The sequence below is a fragment of the Oreochromis aureus genome, linkage group 6 (assembly GCF_013358895.1).
Source record: "Oreochromis aureus strain Israel breed Guangdong linkage group 6, ZZ_aureus, whole genome shotgun sequence".
Taxonomy (NCBI): Eukaryota; Metazoa; Chordata; class Actinopteri; order Cichliformes; family Cichlidae; genus Oreochromis; species Oreochromis aureus.
The window spans coordinates 21,444,640-21,467,252 of NC_052947.1; the positions used below are offsets into that span (position 1 = coordinate 21,444,640).

A 22,613-nucleotide genomic window follows, 5' to 3' on the forward strand; every position below is an offset into this window, starting at 1 on the left:
TTGTTTCTGTCAGTCGCAGAAATAAGATACATATAGGCTTTAATTCCACACTTGTTACACCAACGCAAGGGACAGGAACAAAGAGTGAAGAGTGAAGTTCTAACATTACAAAGAGCTGAGGTGAAAACAAGTGTTAAAAGCAATGAAAAGTGTCCACTGCATCCACTTTCTCTGCTTTCATGCTATATTTGTTTGATCTTTGAAGTTTTTTCCTCAGTTCTCCTGTTCCCAGTGAACTCCACTGTTGCTTCCTTTTCTATATCATCCAACTTGCCAACCAGAGAATTCATCACACGTATATTTTCTCCATCATAAACCTACAGGAACATTTGTAGGCTTATCCGCACTTATGCTAAATGGACTTCCTACAGTACTACAAGAACAAGTTCTGTTGTGTTTTCATCATGTTTCCAGAATTTTGGTGTCACAAGCATCTGTTCTGGGGGCATATAGTACAAATCGTTAGATAAATATTTTACAAATATATACCTGATTTCTGCTTGCCAGGAGCACTTAACAAACCATCAAACATTACAATAACGGAAAAGCTTTTAGAGTAAACCAGCGTTACCAATATTAAGTGCCGTAGTTCTCCTTACTATTATATCCAAAATGTTTAGTAAAGCAAATACATACATAAATCCAAAGAAAGTTTCATACCTGGATTTTTGAAATGTATTCACTAAAAGTGTTTTGTTGGAGAAAAAAAAACAAACCAAGACAAAAACAATTTCACCAAACTGCTGCTTAGAGTAATGACCCTAATTAACAACCCTATAGTGCGTAATCATGCAGGCACGCATGTTTGCAGTCCACTACATACTCATGTGAGGCAGATACATACCATACCCCCTGTGCCCCAACACAAACCACTTCCAGTAAATTAGTGGCAGTAAATGAGGCAGCTGATGCCTGTGTGCTGTGCAGCCTGCAGCTCCCCAGTGGACACTTGACACGGCCTGGGTGACCCCACACTGGGACAACCTGCACTGTGGCATGCAGAGTGGGGGAGAACAGAAAAGCATTAAGAAAATCTGTGAGTGTGGTGCAGTGAAATCACTAGTACTTACGTGTATTCGTTAACATTCTTGTTCTCATAAATATATGAACATATTTCTAAATGTATTTATTATCTGTAATTGCTATCATAAAGTGAAATGCACCAGTACGTGAAAGGTGAGGTTTACACTGTGTGTAAGTGATCTCATGGGTCACTGAAAGGAACCCGTGGTGTCGTGTTTACACAATAAGATGGGTGCACTGGTGAACTGAAATGTCTTGTTAGACCTAAACAGAGAAGCCACACAGACCTCCCATATTTCCATCATAGAAGGCCAGTCCTTCGCAGTTGTAGATGAAAATACAAATACTGGCCATTCAGATTTTTCAAAAAAGCTTTTTGCTACAATATAAAGGAATAAAATGTCTTGTGCATGTACAAAATCTGAATTAATCCAGTGCTGTACACTGTGCAGTATTTAAGATAAGATAAGATAAGATGGCCTTTATTAGTCCCACAGGTGGGAAATTTGTTTCAGCATTTCAGCATTTTGGTGGTAGTTCAAATAAAATTGTATATTGTGGAGAAACAAGAATAATAAAAACTCTGTTTCTAACCTCTATCCAGCTGATGAAAGGGCAAAAATGGAGCAGGTGGCTTGTGTTATCTTAGCTGAGTCTCATACCATTCATAATGTTTTCCTGTAACAAAACTTTGTGGCTGAAAAAGCAGAGCTAATATTACCCGAGTGCAACAGCTGAAACAGCACCGAGTATAAATGTATGTCTGGTTTCACCTCACTGCTGATGTTCTGTTTGTGCCGGATAATTAAATGACAGGAGCCTTCAGCTTCTCCCTGGTGTCTCTTTTAGGCCGTTAATTAGCAATAAATTGTGAAGCTGTTTGTCCACAGAGGAAACTTCACCCGCGTTACGTCTGAAAGTGACCGTCAAACGATTTACTGCTGTTTCAACACGCATATATGTTACACATGTGCAGACATAAACACGTACACATGCATACTCTTAAACAATCATAAACACATGCATCGCCAGATAAAAATCTAGTTACGATTTTGTGTGGATTTTAGTTTAAACTATGTGTGAGCAGATTTTCACTCACTGGATTCTAAAAACTGGATTTGGGACCAAGATAATTCATTTATCCAGCGTGAATCAGCAAACACGTTAGCAAAAACAAACTCGTGTATAAGAGCAGCCATTGTGTTCATACTCGCCAGACCGTGTCATACCTGTGGTTATTCAGTCATAAAATATAGGGGCTCCCCCTGAGACTGGAGGAGCAAATCGCCTGTAGCCATATTTTTTGCTCTGTGATGAATAGTCATGTTTCTTTCTTGAATGTGACCGTACTGGAGCCTGGTGCTAATGAAATTAAAAGTCATTAATAATCAAAGTAATGCTCCCTTTATGGCAAAATATATTGTGCTCATACTAACAGAGAAAAAAGACACATTTACAAGGCCAGGAGTTTGTATTAATCAGATTTGTAAAGTTTAGTGTTGACATCAAATTTCAGGAAACAGTGGAAATTGTTTGGTTACTAGCGTAACATCGGTTCTCTGTAAGCTTATTGCAGTATCTCGCTATCCAAAAATTACATGTGATAAATGATGATAGAAGCATTGTAGTGCATTGTAGTGCATTCCAGTTGAATTTCAAAATTCCTAGTCAGAATTTTCAACTGGAACACCCCCTCAAATCAAATTTCCAACTCGAATAGTTAGAGCAGCCCCACCAACACTGACTTAACAAGACATGATGGCAGTCGTGAACATATGCAGTGGTAAAGCTGTAAAAATTTAAAACTGTACAGCCACTATCGTGTATTTCTAACTCGATAAATAAGCCATGCGCAGACCACTGACTAGGCTCTCTCTATGATCATGCTGAAGCTCTTTTACGTGCAAAAAAGCGTCATAGCACTGTATTTCTTGGGATGCATGAATAGCTCTACCTTGCTAGGAAGTAAAACAACTGACTTTGCTACTAAAACATGCTCAATTCATGAGTGAAGTCACCCACAGCTCTAAAATCCAATCTCTGAGGTAAATGAAATGCAGCATTAGTCCAGAATGTTTGAAATGAGGTATGTTTACAAGGTAACATGTTTCCCAACGTTATGCATGATACAGAAAGGATAAAACACAAGTTACAAGTTGGTCTTTTAGGGAAACACTAAATATCTTCTTTCTTGAATGGAGTGTTCTCCTTAAGGAAATAGTCTCTCTTTAAAGGAGGATCTTCATTTTTTTGAGTCCGTTATGGCAGATCATCAGAGGACTCCTTATGCCAATCTCTGATGCCAGTATCACTGAGTAAGGACTCTCGGAAGAACAGAGTGTGATCGTTCTTCAGCCAAAGTGGGTGTGTGGGCAATTGCCTCAACTGTTAACCCAAACTACATGTTTCCAGCCAGCTGTCCTGTGGTATCTGTGCCACAATGTGGGTTTAGGCATTAGTAGGATGGGTCTTTCACTCCAAACTCATTCCATATGGTTGCTTATAAAGCACCCCTTGGCATCACATTTAAATGCAATAGGAAGGTGTTATTTTTCAACATGCGTTTCCTAAACCTGTCCAAGTAGATTTTGGTGTCTAAACCTAAACTAAAAAGCAAGTGAAAATGAAATAAATGAGTGAATGAAAATCAAGTGAAACCAAGCTCTCAGACAAGACACAACCTTTGGTTTCTTGGCTGACGTTTTCTAACTTCTGCTGTTTTTTAATCACCTGAAGGTGAAACAAGAATGATTCATTTCTTTTGCTTCCACTCAATGTGATTAATTTGAATTTTGGTGCCATTTGAGGCATTATCGCCCAAAAGACGGATGGAATGACAGAGGTCAGAGTTGTAACAGCATCATTAAACATCATTAAAGCTGTTTAGTTATTTCTGAGGGGGAAAATAAACATTGAGTTGCAAACCCATCCTAATACAAATATCATATCGCATATAATATCACAATGTTTAGACTTTATGAACACAGAATTCTTTTCTGGACAGTGTGAGAGCATTGCAAGAATGGTCCCGCTTACTCTGTCTGATCTCTTCCAGGGGAGTTTAGATTAAACAGGTCAGGGTGTGGAGATCAGCAAAAGACCCCGAGGTCAAAAGTCAGCACCAAGAAAGACCTTTACATTCCAACTGAATGCTCCACTCCACACACGTGCAGACACACATGCACTTTACCACTGAAACGACACACAGACTGTTCTATTTTTACCCAGAAAGGTTGTTGATGCAGCATTATTTCCTAAAACCTGCAACAAATCCAAAAAAGGCAATATTAAGCAACTAGAATAATAAGAATCTACTACAGCTACAAAATGTGCTGTGATTTTATCAGTAATGTCTCTCCAGACTACCTACGTGAGAGCTGAATCAACATTAACTCACAGGAAAGTGTGCTGTGTGAACCATTTTAATCATGTGATGTTTTTTCAGAATTCTTTGGTGGGTTTGTTATCTACTGTGACCGTTTATTAAAATGTTTACACATCATAAAACTATGCATATTGGGTTTTGGCAACCACATTCCTGGTATCTAAGAGCCGGTATGTCATGAAACAAAGTGGTGTAATTATACGCTCCATTTACGCAAGATTCTTAGAAGAATATATGGTTAATACCGAAGATCAACACTTATTTTTATGCAATGACTGGCATGCTTTTCTCTTTAGCCAGATGACTGACACAAACAAGCAGCCGCAAATACATACAATTTCCTGAGCTCGTGTTAAGACGCTAGTTTATGAAACTGGAGATGCTCCTCAAATAAGAGGGATAACATGTAAAGGAATGAAATAAGTAGCTGCTGAAACACTGGAATAACACAGGATGAATGCTTATTTTAATTACACTCTCTAGGTCAAGGTTTATTTAGGAATGCTTACAAGTGCTAAGAAAAATCAAGTGAGTTTCCTGTACAAGTGTGAATCACTCCGTGGCATCAAGTATCATGAAAATGCATCATAGCAAAGCTATCGTGACTATAATCTTTTTTCTCCTCTTTTTCCCAGAGCACCCCCGTTGTTCCTGAGAAAGAAAAAGCTGGTAAGTGCTTGCTGTTTTTTCATTGTCATTTGTGCCTGTCTAGATGAGAATCTTATTATAATTTTTTTTTTACCTTCTTCATCTTTCGGTCACGTAGAAGTTGTGAAAGTTGTCTTGAGTTTGTCTGCTCTGCGCCTAAAGTGGTTTATGTGAGGAGATTCTTGACAATTTGCGATGGATGTCCTGTGTTCACAACACGAAGCCGTTGCAAAGTACTGAGAGAGAAGGTGGAGTGTTTGACTGAACAAGGACAGACTGTGGTGCTATGAGGCTCTGGATGTGAGTGTAGATAAGATCCTAGACTCATCTACGAAACCATCAAGCCTGTCGCCTTTCCGAGATAAGAGCCAGACTGGATGTCGAGTCTCTGCCCAAAACTTTGAACCTTTCCCTCGTTTACCTTTTGCCCTCACTTTCCAGACTCTGTATGAATAAGAAAAATGGAGAAAAAAGCAAATAGAAACAATGATCTTATATCAAATACATACAACAGCACACAAGTTTCTCTAAGCAATATTTATCGAATAATTTAGCAATACAAATAATCAATTCTGAATGAATGAATGAATCTGATGGAAAGACTTATTTCTATTGACATGCTATATCATTACCTTGCAATTCTTGCAGTGGGCCACTTTATTATGAATCGATCTAAAGAACAAACTCAATCTGCAGTGAATGCTCCCTCCACTCTCTGTCAGCAATCTGCTGATAGTGCACAGAGTGGGTCATCAGCAAACTATGGATGTACAGACCTACTTGCAGACAGGCAGCAGGGGAGCAGTGTTCATTAAACACCCCCCCATGTCGTCAGTATGCTGGTAAACAATACCAGAGAGGTGATTCGACGTAGGAGATGAGGCTTTCATATTGCCCCCTGCTGTCTCAAAGCCTGATGAGAGTCCTCACTCAGGCTTGCTCTGTCTGTCCCTTTCTCTCTCTAATTAATGCCACTATTGAATGGAAAATGTCCAAAACATGTCCTTGTGTGTGTGTGTGTGTGTGTGTGTGTGTGCGTGCTGTGCATATGTGAGTGCTACCTGCATTCTAAGTTAAAGCTTGGAAAAAAAGTACTTTGGCAGCTTCATAGGGGTCAAAGTCTGTTCTTCATTTTTCTTAATTTAAATCACTGTGACTCCCTGTAAGCAAGTTATGTAACCTCCATCTTTGCGTCTGTGCGATAGGGCCCAGGACTGTGGATGGAGGGGGAGGATGGGGTTGCAATGGGAGTTTTTGGGGGGGCACAAAGCCCAGTGTTCATTGTGACATTTCAAAGCCCTCTCTGTATCGCCAGCATTTAAGGCCTCTTGGAATGACACATTTCTGACAGTGTTACATCACACGCCATGCCCTAAAGGCTCCTGCTGCACTGCTATGAAAGACAGCTCATTCATGGTTAATTTTACTATGTGTGCAACAACAGAAGCACACTAGTGATCAACAAGACGTTTCCACAGTCCATGCTCCCTAATGGCACGGTTGATGACCTGCTTGTGGCACTGGATGTACCTTAGCCAGTGTTATGGCTTGGCTGCGCACAAAGACCATGTGTCTGTTACTCTGCAGAGTTACAGCTCCCGTCCTGCTGGTTATTGCCTGATTTTACAGGGCCTGCAAAGCACCAGTTAACTGTAATGACAAGAAAAGACACAAGACATACCGCATACCATTGGAAGATAAGGACAGTCATGATGAGGTGAGAGATGCGATGTGTATGTTATGCTGCTGAAACTAAGAATACACTCAGATTTATTCATTTATTCATTCATCACCACAAATGTATTTTTACTATAACAAAGAGGTAATTTTTGTTAAACAAAAAAAGCCTGTGTTTATCTTCAGAGCCAACTTTTTCTTGGATAAAAGATAGGAAGCTGACAAATTTGCCTTGTGGGAGTAAAAACATAACAAAGAAAAGAGCGAAGATAAGATAGCCTATATTGGAAAATTTAATATTTTTAATGCTTTCTGCTGTAGGCCTGAACACTAGAAGCACTCCTTTATCTGCTCTTTATTTGAGCAGGTTAAGGTAGCACATAGTTGGTATGGCTGGGTGAGGTTTAACAACTAGGGTTAGCCATTGTGAAGCTTTTCTTACAGTACTATTGCATCATGTGGGAGTAACCTTTATTGCCAATTTATGACTTAGAAATGTCATTGACATCGCCCTCCATGTCATAACCAGAAACTGAAATGTGAAAGCAGAAAAACATAATTGTTTCTTATAGCACTTGGTTAAATTCATATCCAGTACAATAATGATAATTATCTTATTGAAAACAAATATTTTTTACAAATGTCCTAAAATATTTGATTGCCTATATTTCATAATTTGCAAGCTAAAGAGAAAATAGCTAAAAGCTAAATGATGATGTTTTAAGTTTTTGAAGACAGAGAGGACAGAGGGTAGCAGATAGAGCACAAAGTAACCAAAAAAGAAGCCAAATGTTAACATTTTTATTGTTTATGATTCAAACAGCAGCTTCTGTTATTTGAACCAGTGACAGTGGGCTTGCCAAAACAAGATAATATGTGCTGTCTACAAAATGAAATGAATCCAGGTTCTTTGCTGAATGGGATCCAGATCCACAATGGAACTTGATATCCAAACTAAGTTTGCTAATAAAAGACACTGTTGAGGGTAATAACACACAAGCTTAAACTGAATGTTCACTGATGTAAAAACTTGCAATGCTGTAAACATGTCAGAAATCCACTTTGCAGATTACTGGTAGCAAAGTCGGTCTGTCCTCTGTGTGTTTTTTTCTTGGCTGGAGTTGAGTTTAGAGGCACCATGATCTGCCTAACTGATCTAAATATAAACCAGTGCAAATATAAAACACAATGATGGGCATCCAACCAACAGCAGGGTCAAATCCTGGCTTTTTACCTACACCTACGTGTCTTGGCTAGCAGTTGCCGATAAGAAGAATAAGGAAACTGGAGGGTTAGATACCCTCAGTGGGATTCTTCATGCTCTGATTGTGAATAACTTGCCTCATCATTTCTGTCTGGCGCTGTTTGTTTTTTTTCTGTTTCCCTGTTAGTCACTAGTCTTTCCAGTTACAGTGATGTTACTGGTATTTACGGCTAAGATCATTGTTTTATTAGAAGTGACCTGAGCGTTAAACTCTGGGGAACCCAGAATGAATCATTAGACAATTTCACACCAAAAAAACTCCCGTTTGAAGGCACAGCCGTCTGGTCAAGTGAAAAGATATCACTGTGTGGTTAAAGTCAATAGTTTCTGATCTGCAATGTCAATATGATTCATGTGAAGATTTGAATCTGAAAGAAGCAGCTAAAAAGATTTCAGTTTCAGTTTGTTTATGTAGCACCAAATCACAACAGCAGTTGCCCCAAAGCGGTCTATTATATTATAAGGAATAGACTTTACAATAAGTGAAACACACCACAACAGCCAGGTGACCCCTGTGAACAAGCACTTGGTGACAGTGGGAAGGAAAAATTCCCTTTTAAGAGGAATACACCTTTAGCAGAACAAGGCTCAATAAATAGACAGAAGGCTTATTGTGTAAAAGAGCCAGAACTGATCCACTCATCCAATAAAACGGGAAAAAAAGAAATTTAAGTATATTTTTCTAATTTTTTTCCTTTAGTAAAAGTTCTTAGAAATATGGTGTATCTGTGAGGAATATGTGACAGACTTAGTCATCTGTGTAAACAAGTAAATCAGTCCTCTGAGCACAGATGGTGTCTTAAGAATTCCGTTTTCTCTGCAGATCTTGTGACTGATCATTTTGGCTCCAACAGACCACGTTCCCACACAGCATCCCACTTAATTCAGCGCATATCAGAGTTAGCACAGAGTTGAACAACTTGCTTTTCTCATTTGCGACTATTGCCTCTTTCCTGCAGCTGCATGCCCTCTTAACGACAGCGCTGTCATCTGAGAAAGCGCTCTGACAGATGTAAACAAGCTCTTCGTATTTGGAGCCAAGTCAATAGCAGCTCATGACTGATGTTTGTTTTCTGTTGCTTGTTCCTCTTCTTTAATTGAGTCTGCCTTATCCCCCTTTTTGCCCTCCCCACTTCATGCCAAGTACAGGAGTCAATGTGTTTGTGCAAGGTCACATTCCTGGCCTCCCCCGTCCGTCTCTGATGGCCTAAACTCCCCCAACCAGCCCCTCCTCTCCCCTCCCATTTGACACCCTCTCCTTTGCTTCCTGTCTGGTACTGCAGCTGAGTCGGTTTATGTTTCAACTTTTAAGTCTGAGTTGGAAAGATTTACAAATGCAAATCCTAACTGTTCACCTTGAATGTACATAATCCAATTTCCTCATGCTTGATGTCAAAGGATATGGGATAATTTGGAATTTTAAAAAAGTTTGGAAGAATTTGATGTTTCACTTTGGTGCTCTGTGACTTTAGATTTCTGGTTGAATCATATTGTATTACAGTAAGTGTTCCTCTTGTGAATTTTGAGAGGTCTTTCTTTGGGCATCCATCTCCTGTACTGTGAACAGGAAACCACAGCATGAAGGGGAATTTACAACAGGAACTCAGCCTCCTGAAACTCCCGAACTTACAACAACAAAAGTCTCCCCTGTTCTATAGAAATAAGCCTGAAGAGGTGAAAGAGGCCTTGCGTCATCAGTCTTATAATAGCTGTTCAACAGCTATTGATTCAGTACCCGCAGTACATGCAACATATGTACTGTTTGTAGAAGAAGAAGGCTATCATGGAAGCTGCCGAGTAAATGCTCTGCATGGATGGTGAGAAATTTATATTTATCACTGATTTTTTATTTTAGTGTTTTGGTAATGGGTTTAGGCTTGATCCCAGTCAGAGACACAAATCCCTTTGGGGTTGCATCAGGAAAAAAACATCAGCGAAATCAAACATTTGGAGCTACCTGCTGTTGTGACGTAAAAAAAAAAAGAAGTTTGTTTTTAGTCTTTTTGCATAAAGAAACCTTTTGGATTTTTGATATTGGTTGTATCTTATTTTTAATGTCACCATTTATTTATAGACATTTTTTGCACTTAGCATCTATGGTGTGATGCAGTCTTGGCTAATAAGCTACACTAAACAATCGCATGACATTAGGTTAAGGTTAAGGTAATAAGTGCTGTTGTGGTTTAAAAAGCCCTCTCTGACCTTTCTGACACTTAGCTTCTACCTCCCTGCGTGAAGGGCACACAGTACTTTCTGCGCTACGTGCCAGTAACAGGTGTAATGTGGGTAAAAACTTCCATGTGGCAGGTAATTCTCTGAGGTTGTCCACCACAAAGGTGAGTAAATGGAACAGGGTAACTGCAGAGAGTGATTAGGAGGTCGATAAACATGACATGGTTAACAAAACCATCAAGGTTTTTTTGTATCTCTGCGATGCTTAGCCAGTGGATTGGCTTGTCTGTCTCTTGGTCAGGAAACCAAAAAGTTAGTTTTAGACACTGTATATGAGAGTATTTTGCGCAGAGGCTTTCATCATATAAAATAGATATTGTTTGGTTTTTGCTTCAAATAAGAAAGATGGATAAGTTGGGAGGTAACTAAGTAACCAATTGATGCCATTCTGGATATGTCACTCCTTATTCTCTGTATTATCATTTTCAAAGAGGTGTATATCCTCTTAAATATATTCTTTATCTTAAATAATCCTGGAGGAATTTTCATCCATAGCCAGGGGGTTGTAAATCTCCCCAGTGATGATGGTGTAGCATGCCAATGCTGTCCTGAGGCTAATGAATCAGTCCTGGCTCAGCAGGCTCTGTCACTCCCTGGCTGGTTTATTCCCCTTGTTTGGTTGTCAGGGAGAGAGACTGAGGTTCACTCAGATTCTCAGTCAGTTGGTGGGATATTTTTCCTTTATATATCTTATGATGTCGGGATGCTTTCCGTGATGTCGGAAACTTAATTTTTATGCCTTGAATTAACTGGTAGCTAGCATGTGAGGGATTGTATACTTCTGCATCTACATTGTAACTTACGCCATAACTGGAACCCCATTTTAACCCTACGCAGAAAAGTTCTACGTAACCTGACGAGCACCTCCTGAAAATTGTACCTACACGTCAGGTCAACGCGTAGCACAATGACTAGAATGGCGTGGAAGTCTGCAATGTGGGGACAAAAGAAGTTTCCGGTTACAGCGTAAGTTAGGACGTAGGTTTATCACAGAAGTCTAGCTTAAGAAAATCAAGGGGGTGGTCACATCAAAGGAGCTTGCACACAATTACAGTCACACTGTGGCACACACACACACACACACACACACACACACACACACACACACACACACACACAAGACATCTTTGGCTTTTCTGTAATGGGCGCATTGTTTTTCATAGACATTTTGATGGAAGACCCTGGCATACTGTTCCTATGCACTGTTTGAAGTCTTCCCAAAGCACAACACCCCTGTCTCTATATCTGGGTCGGTATGTTGGCATGTAACCCTCTCCAGCCTGTATTCTGTGGATTCTGGTATTCGTGCACACTCCTGGCAGGCTGTACACTTGTTTGACAGAGGAGGCATTTGGCAGTGCTTTCCTTCCTGAGGTGTGAGACTTGCATTGTTTTCTGCTTCAGGATATTTACCCTCATATCCAGGTTACAGTCTGCGTATTGCCCCCTATCACAGGTATACTGGAGACAGAGAGGGAAAGTACACCGATATGTTGTGATACACATACTGACCCAGATGGTTTCTGTTTGTGCACACAAGCGCACTCGCCTGAAAACAACAACTCATGTCATGTGAGTCAAACCAGTGTGTGAAGGAGGAACGGAAACTCTGATACTTTCATAGTTTCTTTTTCTTTATCACGCCCTAATCTTCATTTATTAGATTGTCCAGGAGGTCAGTCCACAGTTGTGGGAGCATGAACTAAAAGGTTGTGAAAAGGTTAAGATGCAACAATTCAACGTTATCAGTCTCAGCAAACCCCAGGAGACCATAAAGTCAACTGGCCGTGATGAGCACAATGCTATCTTGAGACTGCAATTAGCCTAAGCTGGGTACATTACCTTCACTTGCTGGAGCAATCAGCATGATTGGCTGATATTTCTCAAGTGTGAGCTTAGTGTGAATTGTAACAAAATGCAGTTTAGCAGAACACAAATAGTCTCACACACACATACATAATGAGGAACTATACCAACATACGAGTATGAGACTGTTGGGCCTAAAAGACGATAAAGTAGAGTGTTTTTAAGTTCAGTAAATTGTGAGAAATTAACTTTTTTTCTGGGTAGGTGATTATTTGGGGGCAGCATAACAAACTGAATGCAAACGAAATTATTATCACCTTATAATATATTTTTCTGCTGTCTTCTTTCTGGTCAAGCAATCACTGTTTGTTTGTCTTATCTCCATGGCAGTCACTAGCTTGTTGCTTGCCTTTGTACTGAAAATAATGTCCTGTTGTAGCTGGAAAACACAGTTATCTCACATAATACTGACTTATGAGTCATTCAAGCACAACTTTGGCTGAGGTATGACACATGACACAAGAACTGGACTGAAAACTAGTGGCAACAGGTTTTATGTAGTGATAAATCCAAATTTTTGAAACAAATCTTTATCACAACAACAGATGAGGTCAGGAGAGAGGTACAACAGAGCCTCTGCAGCCATCTGTAAAACATGGCGAAGCCTCTGTGGTGGTTTGGAGCTTCATTTTAGCCAGTGTTATTGCAGGTCTTGTTAAAATTTATGGGATTATGAACACAGAAAACCACATTATGATTTTGATCTATAACACAGTACCATCTGGAAAACATCTGATTGGCAACAGCTTGATTTTTCAGCATGACAATGATCTCAGAAAGAAAGAAATCTGGAGAACTGTTCTTGAAGACTAATCAAAGAGATTACAAGAAAGATAGGTTGAAGAATAAAGGTGGTCATAACAAATACTGCAAGTATTTCCCAGTTTCCTAGCAAGCATGCTGATGGATGCATAGGAGGTCATTTGGGATTTAGTATTTTTGCCCAAGGGCAAATGGAGAGTAAAGGAGCCAGGTATCAAACTACGAACCTTCTAATTAGTGAATGACCCTCCACCTCTTGAACCACAGCCCTTAGTTTATTGACTGGTGAATTTACAATTGCAGTTTATGCAACTGGTGAATCTAAAAACATTCAATTAAAAAGAAGTTACCATTTCACATACAGGTAACAGTATGAGCCTTTTTTAATGTAAAAAAGCAGCGTAGCTCTCATACAAGTTTGTTAAATTTGCATGAAATATTAAAACCATTTAACAAACTTTTATTTGATTGAAAGGCACATTCCTATTTAGATTTTATCGTTCAAAGGCTTAAAGTAGCTTGTGTAGCGCAAACCTTTGCAATGTGACACCAAATCAACACCAAAAAATAAAAGAGTACAACAAATCAGTTTAAAGTTTTCAAAATGTTACTACAGCTTCTTTTTTTTTAATTCAGCCAATGCTTAAGCTTCCTCACTGATCTCAGAGAGTTGTACTTGCTAAATAGAAGCCAAATCATGATTATCCGATCAACACCGCAGTGGTACAAGTAGTAACGGATTGTATTATGCTGTTTTTGGCCATTTCAGAAGCTTAAGTTTGGTTATGTAAGAATCAGCAGTGCATGTGTGTTTCTCAATAACCAATAGAATTTACTTGAGCTTGTGTTTATGGACGTGTGTGTTTGTATGTGTGTGCTGTATGTTCTCGTCTAACCATAATATATTTACAGTAAGTCATGCTATGAGTCGGACCGTTTAACACACGATTGGCTTAGGAAAGTGATTGACTGTTGGGAATGACAGAGGTTTTAGTGGTCAAAGCAAGTTAAACTCACTTTTTTTCACTCTTTAATTGCCTCTAACATTTTGCACTCTCTGAGTGGCTCTAGGTGTTATCCTGCGCCCCTTCATTGTCGTCACTTCCATTTCGTATTATTTCTTTAAGATGAGGGCAGGTGGAACTTCAGAACAAGCATGCTGGCTTAGAAATACATTATATAACTGGCATTGATGCTCTTTGTGTCTAGACAGGGTAGGGCAGGTGTAAATAGACTGGATGTGAAGGAAGGTGAAACAGATAAGAGGCAAAAAAAGAGAGACATACAGGATAAAATGCAAGTCGTGACTGTGACACACTCATTTATTCACAGAGAGGGATGAAGCTTATGTCAGAAAGCACTTACTCACCTTAACACACAGCACTACACACACACTCACACACACACACACACTCTGGCAGAATAGAATATGAGAGCATTGCAGCACTGGCTGGATGTGTCCCAGCAGTTACCGCACTGATGCCTGCTGCAGCAGACGGGAGTGTACAGTCCAGACTCGAACAGAACAGAATGAGAAGGAGGAAGCAGAAAACAGCCTAATGCAGAAGATAGCTCAAAACCAGGTAGATGCAGAATCTAATCAGATTACGCTTGGATGTTTGAGCACTGATGATAGTGATGTTTAAGCTATTCCAGATAGATATTATCCAATTAATTGACTAGAGGGAAATGCACAAAAGCTAACTTAGTCAGGAATAAGTGTGCAGATAGAGACGGAGTCTGACATTGGTAAGTTTAGGTGGATCACCATGTCTCGCTCCATGAGGCTGCTGCTACTGCAGAGGTCCTTCAGTGACCACATCAGGTCCTCTACCTCCAAAGCCCTAGATATGCTCAGCAAGCCCGCTCGAGAGGCTCGTCTGGCAGGTGAGTGGCAAAAGCATGTTTGTGTTGTTGCTGGTTCAGTGTGCACATCCTTTCTTCTCGTTACTTTCTTCTTAACTGTTTGTATACGTGAATGTTTGGATACAAAACATACACCTGTAGTTTATCATCTCTAAGATGATGCACAACGGTATGACAAAAATGCATTGTCATTGTCTCAGAGAGGAGGCAGGATTTATGGCCAGGCTTCTGTAAAGTCAGCTGTATTTCTGACAAACAGATCAATAGAACAACAGCTGACTGGGATTTAATGGATGGGTGGGGTACTGAAGCTCAGAGAAGGAAACAAGCGGTTCGGATTCTTTTGACGGGTTTGTGTCATGTTTAGAGCTTTCTCATTTTTGGTAGATGTTCGTGAACATGGCTGACTCTTTCTCTTTAAAGAGAGCAGTGTTGCTGTCATTCCTCATACCTACTCTGTCTCTCTAGTGACCTGGTTTGGCCCATGTATAACTAATGAGTTGGTTATGCACACATAGGACCGAGTCCATTAGAATAGACTTCCAGGTCTCTGGTAAGCTTACTTTTAAATAATACAAATAGTCCCTGATCATATAAAAGCAGCAGCACAGAGAGTGCATTTACAGAGATGCTCTTTAGGAATGCTGGCCCCAGATGGCTGACATCCACTACAAGTTCAGGTCTTTTCAAAGTGCTTTTAAAAAAAAAAGCTATCTTTATTTAAGGTCACATTATGTCCTTGCGTCATGTTTAAATTCTGTGTTCTTTGCAACTCAGCTTGGTTGTTGATGTGCCTTTTCAAAGGGGGTCACACAAGATCCCCATCAATCCAGAGGTGAGTGCCCTGTGGACCTAACCTCAGTGGAAGTAAAGAGCACCAGGTAATAAATATCCATCGACAAACACTGCCAGATATGTCTCAGACTGCAGCATAGATCACTGTCCTACATGAAAGAGGGAAGACTAGAGAAGTAGGCTAAAGAATTATGACAGGATCTAATTACAGCTCTCCCGTTGTGACACTAATTTCTCCCTTTTGTTTTTTTCAATACACGTGGCTTCCTCAAGATTTAAGCTCAGTTTTAAGGCTTTGAACAGCAAATGTGTATGTAATTAACTTTTGACTGTGTGTGATGACCATAGTGTGCAGGAACATGTTGCTCTGAACCAAAACATTCATAGTTGTGTTTGGAACCAAACAGGCTTAACACGTCTTCAGCCCTTTAATGAAGCTTTAATGAAAGTTTTCTAGAATCTTAAATCTATATTTTATGCGTGAGTCCAACATTTTCTCTTACTGTGGGAGATGACAGCATTTCAATGAGACTCTGTTTAGTCCGTTGTAAAATGATTTCTCATCTAAATTGACCTCTAGAAGGCAAAAGATGGGTAAGATGATATTTATTTACTTACTTACTCATGACAATGACTTGATTTTGGTCTGTAAACCTTGATGACGCATGTGCATTTTCTAACAAACACCGACAGTATGATCCTCAAGGATCTCACTTCTGCACAGTATCACACGTCCTGAAACTCAATAGCCTTGTTGACATTTCCCACCCTTGTCATCCCTACACTTACATCACATATTTAAGTGTGTTTACAGCTGAAAGGGGAAAGATGTACTCAACTGCAGAGTTTATCCACTGACAAAGCCCAGCTTCTAGTCCAGTCTTTGTGCACACTGTCTACTGGAGACGTAAGCAAAAAGATCACTGCTTCCTCAAGCTATTTATTTTCAAGACCAACTTAAATCTGCCTCCTTTTTAAGTACAGAGTTTCTTTAGGAAGCAATGAATGCAACATTTAGGCCACGAGTATGAAATTTAACCTTGAAAGTCAGCAAATAGTAAACCAATGAGGCTGCAAACAAAAGCCATTCAAATGTTTTCTTAATCAAGGGCGAGAGGCGCGGTACACCCGCATGTCGCCAGTCTGACATTCCTTTTTTTTTTCTTTTTAAATCAAATCTTACTAAATTTAATTATTCTTGGCCTAACAAAAGATGACTATATTGACTGTTATGGTGGGATGTATTTATTTTATGTTGACATTTCGACTCTAAAGCTGGAGCAAACGGTCCAAGTGGTAAAAGGGACAGAAGGGAATCTGTGCCAAACATGCCTTTGTAGGAAGGTATGATGCATGACATCCCTGCAAAATGTTATTTGAGGAATACTGTAAAACTCAAAGCTAATGACATACAGGCTGAGATCAAGAATTTAACTGAAGGGAAACATTTTTCTATATAAAATAAATCCCATTTTATGTAGTACAACACAGATATGTCTGTGAAATGACTTATTTCCATGATATAAGATGACTAGGTTATTAGAGAATTGCAGGATTTGAACAGTGATAAAGAAGCTATGAGCACTCAGCAGACAGTTTACAGAAACTGTTAACCTACATATGTCATTAACACTCCGCATCACTTTAAGCTGATATGTTCTTTTTTTGCAGGTGTCATCTATACATTTGCTAACTGTGCACTAAAACAATACATGTGACCTGGATCTTGAGTTTTAAGTTTCTCCGAAGGCTGTATTTACACAAAATTCACATTTTGTGTTGAATCTCATTTTTAACATAGTGCCACTTCTGTGATGTAATCATGGATTGCATCAGGGTGTAGGTTATTTCTGCTCTACATTTACACCATGTTTGGATGGCTACCATAGAGGTCTAACTACTTTATCTCTACTGTAATGCTCATAGGCTAATACTGTTGCATAAGAACCAGATCTTGGTCCATAAATCCATTTATGAAGGGAGGCAACAAGCGTATTAAGTTGGTTATTTTAGAGCATTTCAGCAATTTCTTTAATATTACTGCAAGACTAGGGCACTATTATTCACAGCAACCTCTTAAATCAGTTGCAGTGTTAAAATTAACTTAACTTTTATCTATATCTTCATGAAAGAAGTCCACTTTTTGTTCCAGCCTTGAGTTTTTATAATCCTAGTAACTGTATAATATAGTGTAACCTATTCCTAACTTTTTATTTCATATTTGAGTCTATCCAAAAGAGCCACATTTTTCCATGAATATTACATATATGTTTGGGGTTTTTACATAGTAAATCAGTTATTTGGCGTGACTACAGTGTCCCTTGTTAAGATCTTGCCAACTAGTGAAATTTTAAATTAACGTGCAGCTCGAAGCTGTGTGTGTGTGACAGTACAGCAGCCGTTATGTGTGTGCAGCTTCACCAGCTTTATTAATTATAAAAAAGCACAGACTGTGTTTGCTTGTGCCGAGTCTTTGTGGAGCCATAATTCAGCGCCAAAATGAACAAACCAAAAATAACTGCACTTCCAGATCTGCATTACCGCTCCATCCATTTTGAACTATATAAGTGGGTCCGTCTTATACTAGAAGCACACGGAGACAAACACCTGCTTTGTGCCACATGAAGCTGACGAGGTGCTGACATGTAACCAGCTGGGCCAAAGTGGTGTGGGCGTGATGAAAGACTGTGGAAACGAATAACTCTGCAGCACTTGCTAAGAATAATGTGATTTAAAATTTTTCAGCAAATGCTAAAGTCACCACTGCCAAAACAGAGACATCAAAGTCGTGACGTGTTACTCTGAAAATTAGGAATTAATGTATTTAAGTGCTAGTGTTTCAATATGAGAGCGTCTTTGTGCCCCTGCTTGTCCGTGTGTGACTGTTAAGTGGCAGCCAGGCTTTTGTATGGGTCTGAAGGGTGGGTCAGTGGGGTGCCCATAGACATGTTCCGGTCTGCTCAGACTCTGTTAAACTACTGTTAAACCACACAGATGTTCTAGACCTATTGTGGCTCTACAGGGCTCTACAGGAACCCAACAGAGTCATTTCACGCCTGATGGACGCCCAAAGAGGAAGTCAGAATGGGTGCACCACTGTGACATCAGCATAGACCTCTTTGAATGAAAACAGACAAGGCAACTGTGTAACAAATTAGCTTCAACAAGATACATTCACAGCAAGAATGGAAAGTGCAGTGGCCGTTTTAGCTGCAGATAAACACAAAGAAATCACTCTGCGTGTTTTCTCAACGAAGTGAATTTTAACTGCTGGGACTGAAAAAGCTTGTATCACACAGTACTTGCTGTTGCTTTCGTGTTGTTATTCTGAACTATTTGTTGGGTTGCAGCTTATACTTTTTTGTCTGTAGCACGTTTCAAATGACAAATGGTAGCCGATCAAGAGCAGCATTCCTGCACCTTGAATGAAAGAGTATTTAAATGTGATTGGCAGACCTGGCACTGCTTCAACTGATGGCCTGGAGTTATTTGATCAGTCATGAGAAAATAATGACATCCCACGGCTGTTTACACCCTCAGCACATCTCTGTTCTGTTTCTCATCTCAGTGATGCGTTCATTGTGCAGATGTAAATGCTTGCGTTTTCAGCTTCTAGCTAGCTCTACTGAAGATGAGCAAGCATGAATGGAGTAAGGTTTTTTTAAGTGGCAGGTAATTTCAAGTACAACTTTTCTAACAGCTCAACAAACCAACCAATCACACTAATTGTTTCTCTGCAGTTTGTCAAAATATGTACGTGTGAGCTTTCTGTATTTTCCAGAGAAAGAAAAATATGTTTAATGTGCAACACAGATTTATAACTGGAAAGGAAAAGCTTACAATTAATGTCCCATCTCATATTAAAGTTGTTAATCCCATATGGGATCTACACATGATTTGTTGCTGAGTTATGTTTTGGGGTATACTAAGTATAAGTATACTAATTTTCTGTTATTCAAATTTGCAATGAAAATGTACCAGACAGTTTTTTGCAGGCTAAGCTGTTTAGTTTGCAGTACTGTGGTGGTTTACAGTGATGCGCTATATTGTACTGGGGCAGAGCAGGGTATGATATTCAGTGCAAGATAATGTTGATGATTATATTCACTCATTGAAGTCTATCGTTTATGCTGGCTATATAGCATTTATGGGTTGGAAATCGGCTATTCAGCTTGTTAAATATGTGCTTACATCTTGCTGAATTCAGTGGGCTAAATACACAAAGATGTACAAACAAATGGTCACTTGAGACTGGGTCTTAAAGCCCGTCATATCAGACTGACCCTGATGTTAAGATTCACAACTTTAAAGCAGGCGCAGTAAATATTCTAATAGAGTAGAAAAGTGCTATGTATGTACCACCCCAAACAAACGTGTTTACTTCCTTGTACAAAAAACCTACTGGGTTCTTTGTTTTGCCTTTTATGTCAAATCGAGCAGGATGTGTTTTTTAATATAACTTAGGCTTTTTCCGCACATATGTGGGTACATTTTTCATTTAAAAAATGTCTCCATCCACATGGAAAGGTAAAAAAAATCTCTCAAGCTCTGTCACATCTCATCTTGGCCAATCAGAAGCCTACAGACAATCAAGGCATTCACAGTCTGACATCAACAAAGGAGGTTAAGTTGCACAGCCTTGACAGTTTCTTAAAATCATCAAGGAATTTTTCAAAAGATCTATTTTCAGTGATCTGAAAAGCCATTTACGTGTGGACAAAAGACAAAAACACACAGAAAAAGCTACGTTTATAAGTAGACCTGTGTAGGTGTGTTCAGCTTGTTTTAAGGCTTATTACTTTGCTTTGTTAGGGGTGTGGCCCTCTTTGAGGTGTTTTCCAACCAGGCTCAGCTTCTAGGCTTCACTTCACCTGGTTGACATCACTGAAATGGATCACTTGACCCTGTTTGCGAATATGATCACTTTGATTCCAAAAGAAAGCCAAATGCTGAGCCTAATCTTAAGGCTTTAAAATAGAAGTCAACAGACCAATGGCTGACGTCACAGCTGCGTGCATCTTCTAGGGTTTCAAGCCTGGTTACAACAGATTTCTTTGTTTCTAAAGCTGACCTTTTCTACTCGCATCTTGATGTCAAAGTGGCTTCAGGACAAAACACTCAAACTAAGGTTTTCTTTGTATCTTTAATTTGCCGCAACAGATGCTCCTCTGGTGATTTGTCTTGTGGTCGTCCATTCGCGCATTCTGCAGAATGACTTGTGATGTTCCTTCTGGGCACCCACCAGTTTCAGACGTCACATTTGAGCATGCTGTGACATTTAGGTCAAGCTGCTCATTTGTGACTATAAATAGCACGGCTTTATTATTTTATCAAGTGCACTCCGCTGTCTACTTCTCTGCGTGTTTTGCATCCTTCATGAAAATGAAGAAAAGTAGGCCAAGACTACTTTCCTTTCCTGTGATCTCAGTGGAAGAGGTTCTATTAAAGCCCACGTGTGTCTCTTGAGGGATATGTGCTACGTTTGAACCTCCTGAAAGAGCCATAAAAACACAGTTTGTTTTTGTGGGTGTGCAAGCTTGTGAGTAATTGAGGGAATACGCAAAAGCATGCACGGACCCTTTTACCGCGTTAGCGTAAGTATGTTTGCTATATAAGATTACAGTCATTCCTGACTAGACATGACTATGGGACACATGCCAGGGACACACTGTATTTTCCTTCAGCCTCATGATCAACCTTTTCCCATTGCTGCATGATTTTTGTTTTGTGTAGTGAACACCACCAGTTCAGTGTGTTTCCCTCATTAAAGGAGAAAGTGAAATGGATTAAATTTGCCGAAAAGTCTGTTTTTCTCCAGTTTCTGTGAGCAGTGTAAAATTTTAAATTTTCACCTTGGTACTACCAAGTTTTCAAAAAATGAGTTACAACCTTTCTGTGGATTTTAAAATGTAACACATTTAATGCGTTATGTGTGTCTAAAGCCTTATGCTAGGTCTATGCATTGCAAATATTTTGCCTCTTTTAAATAAAATACACCTTGTCTGAGTTTCATGGACGAGGTTTGAGATTGTCGTGCTGTTTTTCATACCATCCACTTTAATGCATATATCCCCGCTTTCAGAGTTTGACACTTCTTTTTAGCTTGCCTATTGTATGTGAATATATACTGTATGCATATGACCACTGATTTGCAATTCACCATAATTGTGAATGTGAACATGAGTGGTTGCCTGTCTCTCTGTGTTAGCCATGTGGCAGCTGGGATAGGCTCCAGCCACCTCAGACCTTGAATTGGAAAATGGATGGATGGATGGGTGGCTGGCTAGCTGGCTGGCTGGCTGGCTGGCTGGCTGGATGGATGGATGGATGGATGGATGGATGGATGGATGGATGGATGGATGGATGGTTTCTGAGGCTGCAAGTGTCTTTCTTCCTTTTATTTCAGCTACTCAGCTTTGGAGTCGCCAAAGTGGATCATCTGCCTCCTCTGTATCCTCCTCTGTCGCACCATCCCTCATTCACTCCTTCACTATATCCATGAACTTCCTCCTCTTATTATTACTTATTATTACTTCATATTTACATGTATATGTTTGTAAAATGCCCTGTGCCTTCATATCAGTAAATCACTTTGTCCTCTCCCAGTTTATTAGGCTTGGCTCAGTTGTGACTGATTGTGTCCCATCGTTCTATACGTTAGTGTACTGGTAGCCACTTCAGTGTCACTGCTGGTGTGTGAGAGTGAACACTCTTAGTATTATGATTGAATTAGAGGCCATGAACACTGTTCCTGTTCAGTGATTTAAAGCCCACTTGTTTCTGCCTCACAAGGCCGCCTGTTTTGAAGACTTTGGAATGTTTTGCTAAACCCAGTAACTCCAGTAGGCTCAAGCCAAGCTTGTTTACTTTGCTTGGTCTCCCGTGCTCCCTCTCCTTCCTTCAGGCTTTTCTCACTTTCTTTTTTAAAGCCATGAAATTTCTCAGTAGCTCTTTTGACTCTCCCATTATGTTTCATTGATCCAGATATATTGAATCAGTTCTGTCTTTAGTTCTAAAGAGATAATGTTTGATCATGGGAGCATCTCTTGAGCTTGTGAAGGAAAAGTTAGGCCAACCATGCCTTTTATCTTAAAG

At 39.7% G+C, this 22,613-nt stretch overlaps 1 protein-coding gene across 3 annotated transcripts in view; it reads left to right on the forward strand.

Moving 5' to 3' along the window:
* The window catches only part of dlc1 (DLC1 Rho GTPase activating protein), a 93,981-nt gene that overhangs the window by 30,481 nt on the left and 40,887 nt on the right, over positions 1-22,613 (forward strand). For 2 of the 3 annotated variants that reach the window (XM_031750966.2, XM_039613477.1), the window contains one exon: positions 5,044-5,077. In XM_031750966.2, the coding sequence (XP_031606826.2) occupies positions 5,044-5,077 (34 nt within the window). Of the gene's footprint in view, positions 1-5,043; positions 5,078-9,794; positions 9,815-22,613 lie in introns of those variants that run through there. The other variant, XM_039613478.1, reaches the window with a different exon arrangement.